Source organism: Rhipicephalus sanguineus, chromosome 5 (genome assembly GCF_013339695.2).
Source record: "Rhipicephalus sanguineus isolate Rsan-2018 chromosome 5, BIME_Rsan_1.4, whole genome shotgun sequence".
In the NCBI taxonomy this organism is placed as follows: domain Eukaryota; kingdom Metazoa; phylum Arthropoda; class Arachnida; order Ixodida; family Ixodidae; genus Rhipicephalus; species Rhipicephalus sanguineus.
Window position 1 is genome coordinate 192,889,370 of NC_051180.1, and position 17,863 is coordinate 192,907,232.

The 17,863-nt window shown below is 47.7% G+C and overlaps 1 protein-coding gene across 1 annotated transcript in view; it reads right to left on the minus strand.

The window, feature by feature from the left end:
• Window positions 1-940: 940 nt before the first annotated feature.
• The window catches only part of LOC119394545 (alpha-1,3-mannosyl-glycoprotein 2-beta-N-acetylglucosaminyltransferase), a 148,987-nt gene continuing 132,064 nt past the window's right edge, over window positions 941-17,863 (minus strand). The window contains exon 12 of the mRNA XM_037661868.2: window positions 941-2,153. Coding sequence (XP_037517796.1) covers window positions 2,040-2,153 — 114 coding nt within the window. The 3' untranslated portion in view covers window positions 941-2,039. The remainder of the gene's footprint in view (window positions 2,154-17,863) is intronic.

Genomic DNA, 17,863 nt, shown 5'->3' on the forward strand with positions numbered 1-17,863 from the left:
AACGCATGACGTCACTTCCGTGCGGTGCAGGAGTCGTTTGTGTGGGAGCGGCTCGTGCACCGCGCGGCGCAGCAGCACTGCTGCTGCAAGGCAAGCCAGATTGATTCATCAAAAGGAGACTCTAAATGCACGTCTTCACAGCGCAGCACATGTGACATCCTAACATCTATACAGCGGCATGGTATGACCAGCGCGGAGGGCCGCATGGCACAGCGCACGAGTTGAAGCAGACGAAATCGAAGGCGGCGCCACAAGCAGTGCCAACGGGCGCCTTTTTTAGACGAGTAAGGGAAAAAAAGGGCAAAAAATTACTCTCTGACACAACCGAAAGCTGCCTCAAGTGCGTAAAATACAATTTATAAGTTATATATGTTTATTTTAAAGCAAAATGCACCTACCTGCGAGGATTTCTTGTCCTACCAGTAGATTGAACCATATCGCCGTTGGGTGACGCTAGCGGTCATTCTTTCACGATTTTCAACATCAAATTAAAAACATGATTCCTTTTTTATGGGACAAAAGCATGCTCGTTGCTGCCGATGTGAGGAACGATCTTCTCATTTTCACCACAATCAGAAAAAATTTTTCCAGCGGTAGACAGTCCTTTTAAGCTGGTGAAGGGCAAAACCATGCTGTAGCTGCATGAACTAAGTGCTGACATCCCTCTTGAACACAACCCCGCGTTTGATGTACTTGCACGATCCCCACACGTGAAAGCGCACGAGTGTAAGCGTGCACACGCTTGCAAGCGAATTGCGATTCAGATAGGTAAGAGTGATGACATTGGTGGCCTTGTTCGGAGGAAGATGCTTACATTACCCAGGACAGCATTCACTACGCTGTTTGACAAGGGATCCCACAAGCATTGTGAGAGCATGAATTAATACGAGATCTGTTATGTGAAATGAAGGAAGCAACATGAAGTGTTGAAAACAAAGGATTGGCTGTGCAGTTATAAATATTTATTTGCTAACAGTCTCACTTTTATATATATTTTACAGGCAACAATGCATCATGCAGGGCACATTTTATCTAGTTACATAAAATGCGTTCCCTATAATGCAAAGCAACAATGCAAACAAAAGGTGTGCCCCCTTCGCAAATGAAATGCAGGAGGAACACCTCTGAACCTGCAGAACGTCATTCTGCTATAACAAACTGTCATTCACAATTTCCAGGATACAATCTCGAAACGATGCCTGTCTTGTTACAGAGGGAAACTGTATGACAACTGTACGGGGCTCATCAGTCACCACAGCAGTTCACGCAAGCCCCATCAAAGCAGTTCGTTATAATGCTGTGTATGTACACGATAGGACAGTAAGTCGGCAGGAGTGAACAAAGCAATGCTGTTCACATTTGAAGACAAGGCACACCACCAGACCATAGGAGAGGGGCAGACACATTTGCCTCAGCTTGGCTTCGGGCTGCAATGGCCCTCCTAGAAGGTGGTCTCCGAGGTCTGCAGCAGTTTTCTGTAATAACTATTACGTAGGTGCAATAACCGCCACCAAAAGCAAAATGCACGTAATCACTGCTTCATTTCACTGGCAAATGCACAATCTATGTACAGTGGAGGACTTTCAAACCGAAACCCCACACGACAGCTGCCACCTGTAAAGCCCGACAGCTGTAGAAAGCCCTACAAAACACACTGACATCTCAAATGGACAAGTCGGGAAAGGTAGTGACCACTTGCATTTTCAAGTTAGCACTCATTTTCACTAGTGCGCATTACACGTACATACATTATATATATTATATATATATATATATGCACACATTTTTGCACGATCAAGAAATCACAGTTGGGTATACTTGCTTCAGTGATGAACACAGTTGTTGAAGGAGAGGAATGAACGAGCATGAACGAGTGAGGATAATTGCACAGTGGCTGTCAAGCATGTCCAGCAAAGTTTGCAAGGCTTATCACTAGAAAGGGGCAGCCCCTTTGAAGGACAACAATGCAGAGAGGAGGAAGAACAGCACTGCAATGCAATGTCGCAGAGATTGGCATGGCAACTGCTGTGCACTTGGTGTTAAGACCACGACTTGTTGTAGCCTTTCCAGTCTGCCGGAGGGGCCAAATACACTCGACGACCCTTGTAGAGAAGAGACACCACCCCACGGTAACCAGTTCTTGGTACACCCGACTGCACAAGGGAGAGAAACATTATTCATGCAAATGCTGGCAGCTTTTGAGATATAGGATCGAAAATTCCAACTTAGCAAAGACAAAAAGCATTATTGATGTACACATAGACTTAAAGGAGTATGGACCCAAATTTTAAATATTTTCAGATTGTTAAAATACTGGTGCCGAAACACTGGTGTCGAAAACCATAAATAGAGTATCGTGGTCCCTGGGAATACTATATCGAATATATTTTTATTACTGCTACCTTAAAAAAACACCTTCGGTTTCGATATCGAGGGGGCGGCTTCTCAGCAATGTGTCATCGCAGTATGATGTCACGGGGAGACAGCAACTCGAGACGTACTAGCGGCTGCTCTGTCATCTGCTTGTGGTGCACATAAACGATTAGCGACAGTGACATCAGTGACAGTAGATAAACGGCCAGTGACAGACAATACATGCCTGTGGACTGTGGTGCAGTTGAACCTCGATTTAAAAAAACGATGACCACACTTGAATTATTTCGTAGAGCTGAGAAAGGAATGTTTTAGGGTGTGCAAATATTCAAAACTTCGAATAGCTTGGTATTCAATTCAATTGCGATAGCACCTTTACTATTCCAATATTCAACCACCACAAAACATCATAATAAGTAATGAAATCAGCACAAAGAATTACATACCTGTGCTAAATTTTGTGCAATTTGATGCACAAATAGACAAATTAGTTCCAATTAGGCGACAGTCTGCGTTTTCGCACTATACTCTATGTTTTCCGTAGTTTTATTTGCACTTTAACTTGTGTTCTGCCTACTACGCTAGCAATGCTGTTGCGCGACTGAGCTAAGTGAGTAATTACTTCTTGCTAATCTGGTTACCAAAAAAAAAATAATGAAGGCCCGTAGTTTTGCACGATAAGCTGAGATAGCACTTTTGCACGAATATGCATCTGCATTTTTTCTTGTTCTCCAAGAGATGTACGAAGTTGTGAAGTATTTGGTTGAGAAAGGATTTGATTCATGTAAACAGAATTAGAAAATGGCACCTTTGTTTGTGCGCTAGTGGTACGTGTGTGCCGAACAGCTCCATTCAAGAAGGAAAAAAAAACCCTTGCTTAAAGTTTCGTGAAATGAATTTCAGTTGACCTGTGTGCGTGGCAGTGACTGGCTGCCATGCACACAGCACTGGCTTCTGGTGACCTTTTTCCCACAAGCAGTAGGCCTGGGATAGTTGGGTTGGAACGATGTCCCAACCACAACAGATAGAAAATAAATTTGTCCATAGTCGTTCTCCTGAAGCCAGTGTCATCCCCGATGCGGGGCTCACCCATTCTCGAGTCCGCGTGCACAGCTCCATTGTGAAGCTTTGAGTGCACAGGGGGATGCTAAACCAGGAGGGGAGGGGGGGCATAGACGTCCCATGGATGAAGCTGACCCGATTGTTCAGGCTCAGCTGAGTTAATGCCGCCAGGCGTATTCTCCCTTTTATCTGCTCCGAAGAGCAGCGTGACAAGACTGACGCCCCGGGGCTGGAAACGTCAGCGTCACCACTCGCAGCTATGCAGAGCATACAGACCCTTTACCACAACCGCTTTGCGGACTCAGGCCACAGGCCTGTGGGGCACATCCCCCGCACCAGATATGCAGGAGGGGGTAGGCAACCCGCACTAGCTAGCCGGGAGCCACAGGAGAACATAGTTTCCCGCAATTCTTCCCCCTTAATGCGGCCACGGACCATCTGACTCCTGGTCCCACAGCCTGAGCCCCTCTTCTTAGCTGTGAGGGCATCCGAAGCCACCCTCACATTGCCCGTGACACACGACGTGGAGATGGAGGGAGCTCAATGATACACAGGCCACGGCTCCACCCCAGCTAGGTTACATGGGCGTGCAACCACCCACACCGCCCTGACACCTATGAATCATGAGTGGAGCTGGACTCATCCCGAACCAGCAGCAAGATCCACTACCGTATTACGGCCTCCTAAGTCGCTGGATTACAGGGGCTCGCAAGTTCCCCCTGCCCTAGCGGTACGAAACTGAACTCTCTCACAAGGAATGCCATCCCATACTGAGGCCTCCAAGAAGTTGGATTACATGTCCTTACCAGAATCACCCGGCCAATTCAGCATAGTTGCTGTTGTAACCCCTACGAGGTTCGACAAGGATGGTACTCTTCCTTGGATGCTTGCCGGTTGCACTCGGTTTTTATCTGGCGTCCACTCGTGTGGACTATGATCAAAGAGCCTCGTCCCCGGCTATAGGGCCCGCCACAAGCCTCCGGCATGACTAAAGTCATATGTTGTGGTGCGATCTTGTACGCATTCCAAATAAGCACGGAGACATGGCGTTACATCTAGCCGCACGCGAATGGCCAATGCGAACCGCGACAGACGTCACGGCCCTGCACTGACCAATCGCGTGTGGCTGGATGTAACGCCACACCTCCGTGCTTATTTGGAATGCGTACAAGATCGCACCACTAATGTACGAAGACACAGAGCCACTGTGTGACCTTTGATCAACATGCCATTTTTTGGGCGTGTTGGTAAACGGAACTCGAAAACATATTGAGCGCTTACAAACAGGGACGTAAGGGAGACGACAACACAATGCGCTAACTTCAACAGTTTTATTTCCAGAAACCACCAAACTATATATCCGTGCACAGTGGCGCCACCAGTCCAACCACTAGCCAACCAGAAAAGCCCTCTCCCGATCTAGAAGGTCAATTGACGGTGCACTCACACGTGTCACCATTGCGAGATATAGCCTCGGCTTCGATTATCTCTCGGACATCTTTATCTTTATGCTTTGCAAGCACGTTACATGAATCATACATCAACAATGTGTAGACAAATGGCCATAATTATTCTTGTTTTTGACATTTAACTTGTGCTCACGAAGACGATCATTAAGGCATCTTCCCGTCTGACCCATATACTTATTTCCACAGGTCAGCGGAAGCTCGTAAACCACCTCTTGTACACAATCCACTGTTGAAGTTAGCGCATTGTGTTGTCGTCTCCCTTACGTCCCTGTTTGTAAGCGCTCAATATGTTTTCGACTTTGATCAACGTCTGAGCCTCCTGGCAATGGGTTACAGAGGTCCACCATGGACCCCCGGCGAGAAATACCAAGACAATGTACACAGCCACACCACGCATGGTTTCTCTAAATCATCAGATTCGGACAATGACCACGTATTGATGTATTGGCAGTGGATGCCCTTAGATGTAAGCAAACGCCCACCGGCGCGACTGAGGACAACGAATGCACTCAACCCATGCCACACGAGAACTTTATTCCAGCCTGTGCTCGCATATATATACAGTCAGAGGTGGCGCCATCTCTTGATTACAGACAAACACAACTAAAGTCACCTAGTGTCGCTTTATTTTTTAAAATAACAGAGAGCTGAGCTAGTTGGTAAGTATTCATTCTAAAGAGACAGGGCATGCAAACAAGGACACAAGAAAGAAGTCAGGACACCACAAACGCCGACTAACAACTGAAGAGACGCACAACGGCTGAAAAGAAAGAAGGCACGAAAACTTATCTGTGCATGCCCATGCAACAGGCGAACCTATCAATCCGGCACGTGTCGTAGGTATACCGTACATTCATTGCGTATCTCACAGGCTAAAGAAAGTAGGAAGTAGATACGGCGTTAATGTTGTTTTCACGGCTGCCAATAAGCTAGGTAAGATTTGTGCCGCTGTGCAGAGGAAGATTGAGCCAGTAAAAGAAAAGAAGCGGACCGATATTTGCTTCGTAAAACACACCAACAAATTCATTGATTGCCGTACGAGTGTGGTGTATAAGGTCCCTTTCAGCGGCGGCCGCTTCTACGTAGGACAAACGGGCCGATGCATTAACCAGAGATTGTTGGAACATAAGAGATCGCTAACAGGAGGCTCACCTTCTAATCTATCTTTGCATTGTCGAGATTGTAAGTGCACGCCAAAATTCGATGAATGCGCAGTGTTGTACCGTCATAGAAATGAAGAAACGCGCCTGATGATTGAAGCATGGCATATCGAGAATAGTGGTAGCGCATGCGTGAGCCAACCGTCGATTAACTTGCATAAAGATGAAATCAAATGCCTTAACAGTTATCTTCCACGTAGACCGCCACGCGTGCCGGATTGATAGGTTCGCCTGTTGCATGGGCATGCGCAGATAAGTTTTCGTGCCTTCTTTCTTTTCAGCCGTTGTGCGTCTCTTCAGTTGTTAGTCGGCGTTTGTGGTGTCCTGACTTCTTTCTTGTGTCCTTGTTTGCACGCCCTGTCTTTTTAGAATGATTATTTTTTAAATTTCACAGAGACATTTTCTGCAGCGAAGACTGAAGAGGTTAGGGCACTTTCTGTGGTGCAGTGAAGCCAATCCTGTGTACATTAAAAAATATATACATCTTGCAAATAAAGCGCCCTTGAATAATTTTTTTAGATGTTTCAAGACACGTAAATCAAATAGCCAAATAAAAAGACTCGGTATTTTTGTATCATTTTCGGCCAAGAAACTCGGTAGGGAAAAGGTTAATATAGCCACTGGCAACTCAGTTTTATCACTTGCATGATTCATGATCATGCATGATTCTCATGTAATAGTGTAGTGTTCTCTTTTCTTTTTAGGGGACAGTTTAATTACAGAAGTGTCAGGCTTCATTTGTGAGAAATATTTCTCTGTAGTTGAACCAGGAGCGTACAATAAAAGGACATCTTAAGCACAGCTAAGGTTCATCGTGTAACCGATAAATGACAGTCACGCCTAACACCTAACAAGTGTGATGCTATAAAATTGCATGGCTGACAGCCTTGCTTTATCAGTGAGTGGCCTTTGCTTATACTTGTTGTAAAGGAACGACACAGAGAGAGCACCCTTGCTGCGGGCTGGCTGTTCTGTTCTTCCCGTCGTCTTCCTTGACATCGCACAAGCTGCCCATGCTCCCTAGTGCACGGAGCTGCCGACAATGTTTCCGGTGGTGGACGGCACTGGCTATTTCGAAGTGTCCGAGCTTGGCCATGCTGGGAATTTTCATTTGCCGCAGATGATTACGGTGGCCGACACTGGCTATACGTAGTGGTCACAGATCTGGGACGCTGCGGTCTGGCTTGGAAATACTGTTGATGATGATGGCTCTGGCTGATGGCACTGACTGTGTCATTGTGGCCGCATGTTTGAGCTGGTCGCATGGCTGATCGCTTGGTCACATGGCAAGTGCAGGCACATGCTTGCTGGACAAAGGATGCGAGCAAGCTTGGACATGGCCTATATTCTCAAACAATCGCGAAAGGCGATAGTATCGCATTTGGTGACGTAGAATTTGATGTGTTCAATAACTGAAGAAACACTTGCCTATGACGTCATTGTTGCATTGGCCGTTGAGGTTAGGAATGTCTCACAACACAGGAGTCAGCATACTGTACGAGCGCAGAGCAACCCGAGTGTGGCGTTTTCGAGCGTATGCTGGCTCCTACGCAGTGGCCAGGCTTGGCTGTGGCTACTTGAAATATAAAACATTATGAAAGTGCTTTCAAAATTTTTTGTGCAATCGTTTAATGCACAGCATAACATTTAAAGAATTAAGCTTTGTGTGGAATGTATTTTCATTGAGAGTTTAACACTGTTTACTCTGAGAGTTCAGCTGTAGTGTGCCGCCGCAGCGACATCTCAACATGTCAACATGCTGCCGGTGCGCAATAAACCACATGAGCAATGCACGGTTCATGTTCCTGGAACGTTCAAACCACGAAAAAACACGTGCTGGCAAATAACGAGCACTGAAAACACCCCAAGGTAATGCTCGCTGAAAGCTTCAGCGTAAAAAATGCTGCGCACAACCACCGAGGATTGAATACTAGAAGCTACCGCCTATGTCACTGAAATGCTAGACTTCACCCCACCAACCGATGGTGATAAGGTGTGTTAGTTTATTTCAGGCATGTCAGGAGCCCCGTAGAGCACTGTCACGTCGACAGAAGTACTAGATTGCACCCTCACTTTTCCGGCTTTGCTCAACAGCCAATGAGCGCACACTAAAGGCGATACTTTTGCGATTGTCGCCTTTTGCGATCGTTTGAGAATATGGCCTCATGTCTGCACCCTATGTCATGGGTGTGGACACATCTCCATCTCGCTGCTTCTCGCTGCGGTCTTCACGCTTGGTCGATCAGCGACGGATCCCATGGAGAAAACCACTAGTACGTTGTTATTCACGTGGCCTTCAGGCAACAGAGTGGCAGTCCGAATAAAGTGTTTGTTGCCATAAGCGAGCTCACACACCAGGGGGTTGAGCTGGCGGACATGGGCTTCTTCTGGCTGGGGCGTATTGTTAGGCTCAGCCATGCTTGGGTCCACGCTTGATGGAACGGACTGACCATCGACAAATATGGCATCGTCTACCGCCTTGACTTCTTTAAGCGATATGTCGCTTTAAGCGATATGTCTGCGCATTCGACTCATGGTTGCGTTGAAAGTGGAGGACCATGCTTTGACATGACAAGAAGGACCTCTCTCCTAGAATATGCAGGCAAGTCAGTCTTTTGGTGTGTCTGTGCGTGAAGTGAGAGCCGCTTCTCCGACTGTCGCTGGTGGAAAGAGGTCGCATTGACGTGCTCATATGACGGTGAGCTTTGGGATTGCTTCTTCATCGGCTGTGAATGAGATGTGGTTTTGTCGTCGGTCAGAGACGTTGTGGTGTTGGTTACAGACGCCGAGTCCGAGACCTGACGTGGTGAGCCTGTCTCAGTTGTGCGTGTCCCCCAGGGTAGGTTGTGACACTCCCTGCAGGCGAGCTGCAATGCACAGTTGCAGCCTCGAGGTGGTGCCCCTCCTGAGCTCCATCGTTAGCGGTCAGGTTGGACTGGGTAGTGGCAGCGAGGTGGTAGCCATGCCGTCAAGAAACAGCTATGAGCCTTAAGCTCCACTCCACCCAAGACTGCTGCCTCACGCCTTCGTACCTATGCCACGCTGCAGCACTATTCCGAAGGTGGTCCATGGCCACACACCATTTCTGTTGGTTCGTCCAGGCCTCGCAAGATCCGACAGCGCTGATGGTCAGCACCCAATCATCGGTGTCATTCTGGAAGCCGTGGAACTCTGGTAGTTCACAGACTGCCGGCAATGGTGGGACGGCAGGGGAAAATCCAGAGTGTGCCGACACCAAGCAGCCCAGTTGGTGTGAGAGCTGCGTGAGGGTGCACCTGAGCTCTCTGCGGTTCTTGGGTGAGCTGCCTTCAAAATCTTGTGAGGTGGCCGCAAACACGGCATTGATTGCACACAATGCTGGCAAGGCGGCAGGAGACAGCTGGGAGCTCGACACTGTCAAGGCGTTAGTTGTGACACGGAGTTGTGCAATGGTATGCAGCAGCTCCGCGGCACTGTCGGGTATTCACATGTGGAGCCAGTGGTGACATCCGATAAGTAGGAGGTGGTCATTGTGCTCACTGCGGCAGGATCCTTGTCCGAGGGAGCTAGGACAGCCACTTTAAGCGGCTCAGGTGCCGATGGAGTCTCGAGCAAGAGGTTGTCGCAACGGGAAGCACGAACAGTGTTCTCGGGCAATAGGAGGCCGTGCGCTGTCTGGCGCCACCGGGGTAAGCCTGCCCTTGGGCCACCGAGGAGGCCTGGACACAATCCTCAAATAGTGGCATAGGTCCATCCGGCAGTAGTAGGGTCCTGGTGTCCATGATTGAGGAAGCGTGGATGGCGTTCTTTAGATGGAGAGACCTGCACGGCCGATGACCCACGAGGACAGGTTCAGTTTTCGTAGACTGCGCCATTGTAAAGAAACGACACCAACGACCTTGCTGCGGGACGGCTGTTCTATTCTACCCTTCATCTTCCTCCACTTTGCGCAAGCTGCCCGTGCACCCGAACCCCAGCACTGTTCTTTGTCATCACATGTTCATGTTTTACAGAATCACAAAGACTGGGAAATCGTGAACACTTCGTGAGACGATGTCGCTAAAATGCTACATTCACACAACTATTACTTTGCATGTTTAGGTCGACACCAAGTGCACTTTGCAATGTGCTCATTCTACAGAACGGCACTCACACCGCAATGATTCTGGCGAACGAATGATGATGGTTAGGGTTTAATGGTGCAAGGGCCATATGTGGCCAAAGAGAACCAAGGGCAATGATAGTAACACAACAATGAAGTGACTGATGGAAATGGATAGTTGTGATGTAGCTGTAAAGGGGCCCTAAAAAAAAGCTCGCTGCAAAAGTACGTAACATATATACTATCTACTAACACAAGAAAAAATGGAGAGTGAGGATAGCTATGAATATCGAAAACATGGTAAGACAGGGTGCTAAAATAAAATGATTTAACTCAAGGTAGCACTACTGGCTGGCCCTTAGGCATAAGGGCCAGGAGGCATGTGCTGGACGTGTTGGCAGCATCGGCCTCTCAGAGGAGGTTGTGCTACGGTTCTCTTTGATGACCTGTGGCATGTGTACATCATTTAAATAGGATAAAACTGATTTTGAGTCAGAGAGGTTCATTGGACAGAAGCATTCCAGATGGAGGGGAATACACTGTTTATACGCCAATGGGAAGTGCTTTTTTCTTTGGAGCTCCACCTCTCTACCTTCGAGTAAAACATCCGCCAGACCTCTTACACGCATTGATAGGGCTCTCTCACTGCAGGACGGTTATGAAAGAGATGAGAGCTGGACAAATCATTTATAGTGCAGTATGCGGGATGTTCACTGTTTGCACTGACTTTCAAAAAATACACGAGGGAAGTGTATGACCTCTGCAAATCAAGGGACCACTCGTTTACTTCAATGTAAAGGCTGTCTACAGTACTTGTCCTAAATGCACCTGTAGCAAGGTGGATACCTAGATGGTGTAGAGGGTCCAGCATCTTCAAAAAGCTTGGTGTAGCCAATTGACAGACTATACCGTAGTCTAGACGTGTGCGTGTGAGCTTTTGTACAAATTAAGCAGACAGTTTTTGTCACTGCCCCATGTAGTGCGTGACAGCACTTTCAGAATGTCCATTGTTTTAAGGCACTTGTTATTGAGATACTTTATATGTGGTATGAAAGTTAGCTTCGCGCCCAGAATTAAGTTCAGGAATTTATGTTCTGTTTTTGCAGGTAAGCGATGACCCTGCAGGTCTATGTTGGGATCTGGGTACAGCCCCTTTTTTCTCAAAAACAGAATGCAGGTGCTCTTTTGCGAATTTGATCTGATCCCATTCTCATCTACCCATTTGGACACCTTGTTCAGACCAAGCTGAACCTGCCACTCACACACTGAAAGGTTTGATCGTTTCTTGCGCAAACTTTACAAAAAAGAACTGAAGACAGCGATGAAGGATGTACAAAACACATCAGCGCAAACTAACAACTGTTTAATACGTAGATGGACATAAAGTATATACAGTGACCACACGCGTGCGCAGAACTGCTCAAGCTACTAACGCCCCCTGTCCTCGTTTATCAGCTCAATTTCCGTTTGGCTGAGCGCTATCGACGGAGCGCATACACACGCGCCCTCTGCTGCCATTTTTATAGTGAAGGCTTTGACGACCTCTCTTTTCGTCTGCTTGTTTGACCTGTGCACAATTTCAGTTTCTTCAAACACAGGGCTACAAGAGCACCTGCTGCGGCCTCTTGTTGACGCAGCTTCCCGGGAGTCTGTCCAACGTAATGAGCACCGCAGGACAGTGGGATCCTGTACACGACGTTTTTAATAATAATAATAATATCTGGGGTTTAACGTCCCAAAGCCACGATATGATTATGAGAGACGCCGTAGTGGAGGCCTCCGGAAATTTCGACCACCTGGGGTTCTTTAACGTGCACCTAAATCCAAGTACACGGGCCTCAAACATTTTCGCCTCCATCGAAAATGCAGCCGCCGCGGCCGGGATTCGATCCCGTGACCTTCGGGTCAGCAGCCGAGCGCCATAGCCACTAGGCCACCGTGGCGGGGCTACACGACGTTTTTCATGCATTCAACGAACCTCTTCGCATGCCTGGTCGAGCACACTGCTTCTTCATTTCTGTCATGGTCCCCGTTTACTGTTGCGCACAATCCTATGAGCTTTTTCAGTGCAGTAGGTACCGTCCTCACACCGTACTTTTCAGCAACCTTCTTCATTTGGTGGCCTTTTATCTTTTGGTAAGATTTAAAACCAGTCTACACATCATCGACATAAGTGCAAGAAAACATATTCCGTGGGGTGCACAGATGCAGCGAATTCATTTTTATAATAAAAAGTGAGCAACTTAGGACACCACCCTGTGGCATTCCAGTTTCTTGAAGGGATTGTCATGGTAGAACATTTCCTACTCGGACACGGAATGTAACTCTCCATGATATCTAACATTCTACCACACACACACCTAGGTGGGACAGGTCTCTCAATATTCCAAAGCGCCATGTGTCATGGGCCTTTTCCATATCGAGGAACACAGAGAGAAAGAGCTGCTTGTGAATAAAAGTTTCACGGATTTGTGCCTCAATGCGTATTAGGTGGTCAGTTGCGGCTCGATCTTCTTGAAATCCGCACTGGTACGTGTCAAGTCATTTGTTTCGAGGAAATGTATTAGCTCGCGGTTTATCATTTTAACACAAAAGTGTTTTATGTCGGGCTCCACCAAGACTTCAGTGGCGTATTTCCGTCACTGAAATGACGTCGAAAAAATTTACACGATCGGATGGCAAAGAAAAAAAGTTTCGTCAACGGGCATTGAACTGACAACCGCTCGGTCTGCAACAACAGATGCCGGGCACGCTATCCACTGCGCCACGATCACAGACCATAGATGCTCTACAAACGCACCTTTTATACCTACCACTCTTCCAGTCGGCGGGGTGGTGTTGCCCTCTGGGAGCGGTAAAGTAAAGTAATTCGTCATTACTGTGGCCTCCGCAATTAACACCTGCAACGCACATGTCCGTCCCATTCGGCGCGTTTTCAATAGAAGTTCAATTTTGTCAATGCCTTAACACACCGCGAGGTGGCGACCTTAGCCCAAGCGTCGGCCTCGCTCATAGCATCACGCTAATCTAAACCAAAAATAGCTCTGCAATGCGCGCCTGCCTTACCTGGCTGTTACACCGCGTTCCCCGCTCACGCGCTCGCCCCAAGAAAAATCGCGGCCGGGGGGCGGCACGACACGCATTGCGTTTCCCTCTAGTCCGGCCGTGGTGTTCAATCACATTTTAACATGCCGCGGGATGGCGACCAAGTTCTGCGTCCAATATGCGACGCTCTTCTGGCTATCACACCTCGTTCTCTGATTGCGCTTTCACCGTTAACTACTGCAGCTACCACAATGTTTTGTGTAATCATTTAACATGGATGTTAGTCGTCGGGATGGAGATGTACCACCAATCATCACAGTGGGTGCATCCACGTTAAACGGTGCTATAGCTGCCAGAGATCAATATACAGTGTGCAAACTCTCTTATATCAATGTACAGTAAACATTCAGTTACTTCTGTAAGGGCACGCTTTACTTTTGTGTTATTCCGATTCCTACGACGGAGGGCTCAACCATCTTTTTTCGAAGACTTTGCAGAGAAAGCTAGTTAGCGCGATAGGCCTGTAGCTTGTGACGGAAGTTGTTCGTTTTAAAAATAGGGATCACAATAGCATCTTTCCAGGAAGTAGGCGTCTCGCCAGAAAACCATATGGCATTGTACAAGGAAAGCAGTTTTGTTGTATTTTGTGGGATAAGTGATTTACTATATTGCGTATAACACGATCAGAACATGGGGCAGATTTGTTGCAACAGTTCAGTGCTGCCTGTAACTCTGCGAAGCGGAATGGTTGATTGTAGGCTTCATTCTTTGTAGATTTTCTTTCCAGCCTCCCTTGTTCCAATCTTGTTCTGTACCTTTGGAAGGTTTCCGAATAGTGTGTCAAACTGGACACAAATTCGAAAATGTGCTCCCAGAAAGTTAGCTTGGTTTTCCAAGCTTTCTCCGTGGGTGTCTACTAAGGACACCGAATAAGCTGGTTGACCTACTTTCTTCACACTGTTCCAGACCTTAGCCTGATCTCTATAGGAGTTTATACTAGACATGAACTTGTGCGAACTGTCCCTTCTAGCCTGCCAGCGTGTTCTCTGGCCTTGCGATTTGACCTGTTTAAAGTTTATAAGATTTCCTGCCGCGGAGGAATCACACAGAAGCCCCCACACTTGGTTCTGCTTCTTACATGCCCTACGGCACTCGTCATTCCACCAAGGGAGACGTCGTCTGCTTGTCACCTTAATTATTTGTGGTATGCATTTAGATGCAGTGTTAATCAAAAACACGGTGAAATACTCAACAGCAGCGTCAATACTTAAATGTCCGCCCACTAGATATTAGTAAGGTTGTGGAATTCCTCCCGAGCATGGAGTGGAGATTCACTGTTTTTGTGTTTTGAGGAGTGGTCACTCTCATAAGGGTCTTTACCCACTTCCCAGTTAAAGTCAACTAAAATGGTTGGAGAGATGATGCTAAGATCGATGGATAAAAATGATTTGTTCGCGAGAATAAGAAACATGGGTTATTTCTTGTTTAGTAGACATGCACCTGTGGAGAAAAGAAAGTTCTCAATGAGGCAGCCTCGCACGTCGGTGCGAGAGTCGTCCCACAGGCTGCTGTGGGCATTAAAATTGCCGAGAACAAGGTAAGGTGCCGGCAACTCATCTGTAAATGATTGAAATTAGTGTTTGTGTAGCTGGTAGTGTGGGGGCATGTATACTGAGCAGACAGTACAGTGAACTCCCGTTAAGACGAACTCGGTTAAGACGAATTCTCGCTTATGCCGAACAACACAGGACCGGTTGTTTGGTTCCCCATAGACTCAATGCAAAAAAAAATTCGCTTAAGACGAACCGCCCAAGTGTATTCTTCTGTTAAGACGAACTCTCGCGGTGGTCAACAACGCTGGCGATTCTGCGAAACGAACACTGCAGTCTTGGTTGGGCATTCAGGCGACTGAGAAAAAGCACAAAAGAAAAAAAAAAAGCGCTTTCGGAAGCAAAGACGCGAAGCAAATCGCGACGCGGAGGGCGCGAGATAAAGGAAAAAGAACGGTCAGCGTGTAAAGCCGGCATCCCCCTCACCCCCAGCCTGTGGTTGGGGGAGGTGCGGGCTTTATCGGCAAAGAAAGCAACAAAAAGAGTAGGGGGATTTACAACTTGGACCCCCAAGCCATTGTATTTCCCTCCCGTTCTTCAGTTTCCCAGCTGGAGTACAAAGGAGAACAGAAGAACACAAGAGCTTGGGGCCCCTCCGCCGTGGTCAGAGGGGCAAACGCAAGGGGAGTGGGGAAAAAAAAAAGAAAGCGACAACAGGAACAAAAATGGTCTGTGCATTACAATCGAGTACGAAACCAAAACCACGATCGCGGCACACTCCCGTCAGAGGGGTCAGGTGCATTGTCATCGCCATCACACAATGGCGGCCGAGCACATGTATTTTGTGGTACAGTGTTCTAGAAGTTTATAGTGCGCTCACTGAGCGGCGGAGCGTGACGCACTTCGTGTCGCCGCCGACAGGCGGCGCGGCTCACAGCGTCACCTGAAACCTTCCGGCGGGTTGCAGGGCGCGGCTAGCGCGCGTTGCTGTTTTGCGCGCAAGAAAAGCCAATCTTACGGTGCGCAACTCACGGAAGTTCTTTTGATGCAAGTTTTCTGTGTATTGTGAAATAAGTTAGTGTCGCTGTGACTGATTTACGGAGGGCGAGCGATGTTTTAAGCGGCTATTGCATAAACGAATGCTCCTCCACGCAGCCGCTGCAATAACAGGGTGTCCAGTTGGCGGCGTTCGTTTCTTTTTTTTTTGTCCTGCTGATCGATACGATTTTCAATGCACTTTAGCCACTGTAGCAATCATAGCGACTTCGCTCCCGCCTTTCGAGCCCCACTATGCCGAATATAAACAACGCCTTATTTTTAAATTGTTTTCGAATATATATGAGCTGGTCTGTGTAACTAACCCACTTATAATGTTCTTTTTTTTTTTCGGGAATCAATAATGGGCGGAATCACTCGGCTTCGTAATAAATGTATCCGCACCGTACGCTTAAAAATTTTTTATTTGCAGACGCAGATCGTACAAGGTCACCAAAACTGCAGTTGGACTCGTATGCCCAATTAAAAAAAATATTTATACATAGTTAATATGAGTACATAACAAGTAACATGTATCACGTGCGTACACATTTTTATTGCACCTTGGAATTGCACCAGTTCTTCAGCAGCGCGGATAAAACAGGACACGAAACACTCGACAGCGTCACGCACTGACATACTGATTTTATTTACACAAAACCCTGCCTATGTATGCGCAAATGTTTGCCATATCACAATATGAATTATCAATGCAGAAAATGTCACTCGTGGTCGAACAATAAACGGATGCAACAAACGTGTATGAACATCTGATAATCGACTACGAAAATGAAAAATAAAGGACAGCAAGAAGCGCCGGCGATGTTTGCAGTCGACAGCCGACGACAACGTCGATCTATCAGGCACTGGGGCATCCCAAAGAGAGCCCAATCCCTTTGGACCTCCCCCGCTTCCTAATGAGAGCTACTTCAGCCCCCCTCTACATCTCCCTTTTCTGTACGTCTCTATCCAGCCCGTTTCATCCGTCAGTATAGTTCTGTGCTTAGGACTTCGATAGCGAAACAAGCAGCCGTACCAGCGTTCTTTATTATTTTTTTAGAAGTACCCCTAACCCCCCTCCCCCCCCCCCCTTTTTTTTTACCAAAGCACGAGTATGGTTTTGTTGTCACCACCCTCACGCGTTTTCTTGCTTTTATTGCTGTCACACTTGACTCTGCGGTCACTCCTAGCTTCGTTGGGTCCAACTGTTTTTTGTTGTCAAACGCAGCCCCAGAAATTTCTCTGCACGTACGCTGCATGCTCTATGTGCACGACCGCCTGAGGCTGTAAAAAAGCGCGTCCCTCCTGTCCAGATGCAGCGGCGGGCCGTCTTTGAGACAGTTGCGATTTGCGGATAGACACAGATGCCGATCCTTCAGAAAAACAAGCATATATAAGTGCAGTAAAGCGGCACGCGGGGTGCCTACAAAGGTCCTTCAAACGAATGAACGGCGTGAACATGCGCTGCAGGGCACACACAAATGGAAACAGCTTCAACTACTTGGGTCAGATTAAAAAAAAAGAAAATGCTCGACCCCCTTCCCTCCTCTTTTTTTGTGATCTCTTCTTGTGTCATTGTGGTCGCCCTCTCCCCACCACCAACCCCGCGTTTGTTGATACCCCCACAACTACAGCGTAACCAGCCTAACCCCCACCGACCAAGGGGACGCGCTCCACACCCCGCAAGAGTTTTCAGGAGAAACTGGCGGCAGCGCCCCTGGCGGGCGCTCAAGCTGTCGACGCGGAGAGGGCCGCGGCGGCGCGGCGCAGGGATACGGCAGTGAGCCCACTGCCCCATTCTAGTACACTGTATTTGTGGTCAATTCGCGTTGGTTCGCATAGGGCCTGTGTGCGTTGTATCTGTTCCCAGTGAAGTGCAAATTGTGATCAGCCATTTTGATTATGGAAGCGCACGACAAGGGAAGGCTATTTTGCACAGTGAATATAGCTGCGTTGTGTCTTTTTCGTGGCGAGGCTTGTGACCGTGAGTAGCCCGATGGGATATCTTCAGCTGCACGTCGTTCAGGAAAAGTTACTACGGGCCGAAAACGGCAAAATATCCGGACCCCGAAGAAAACCTTGCAGACT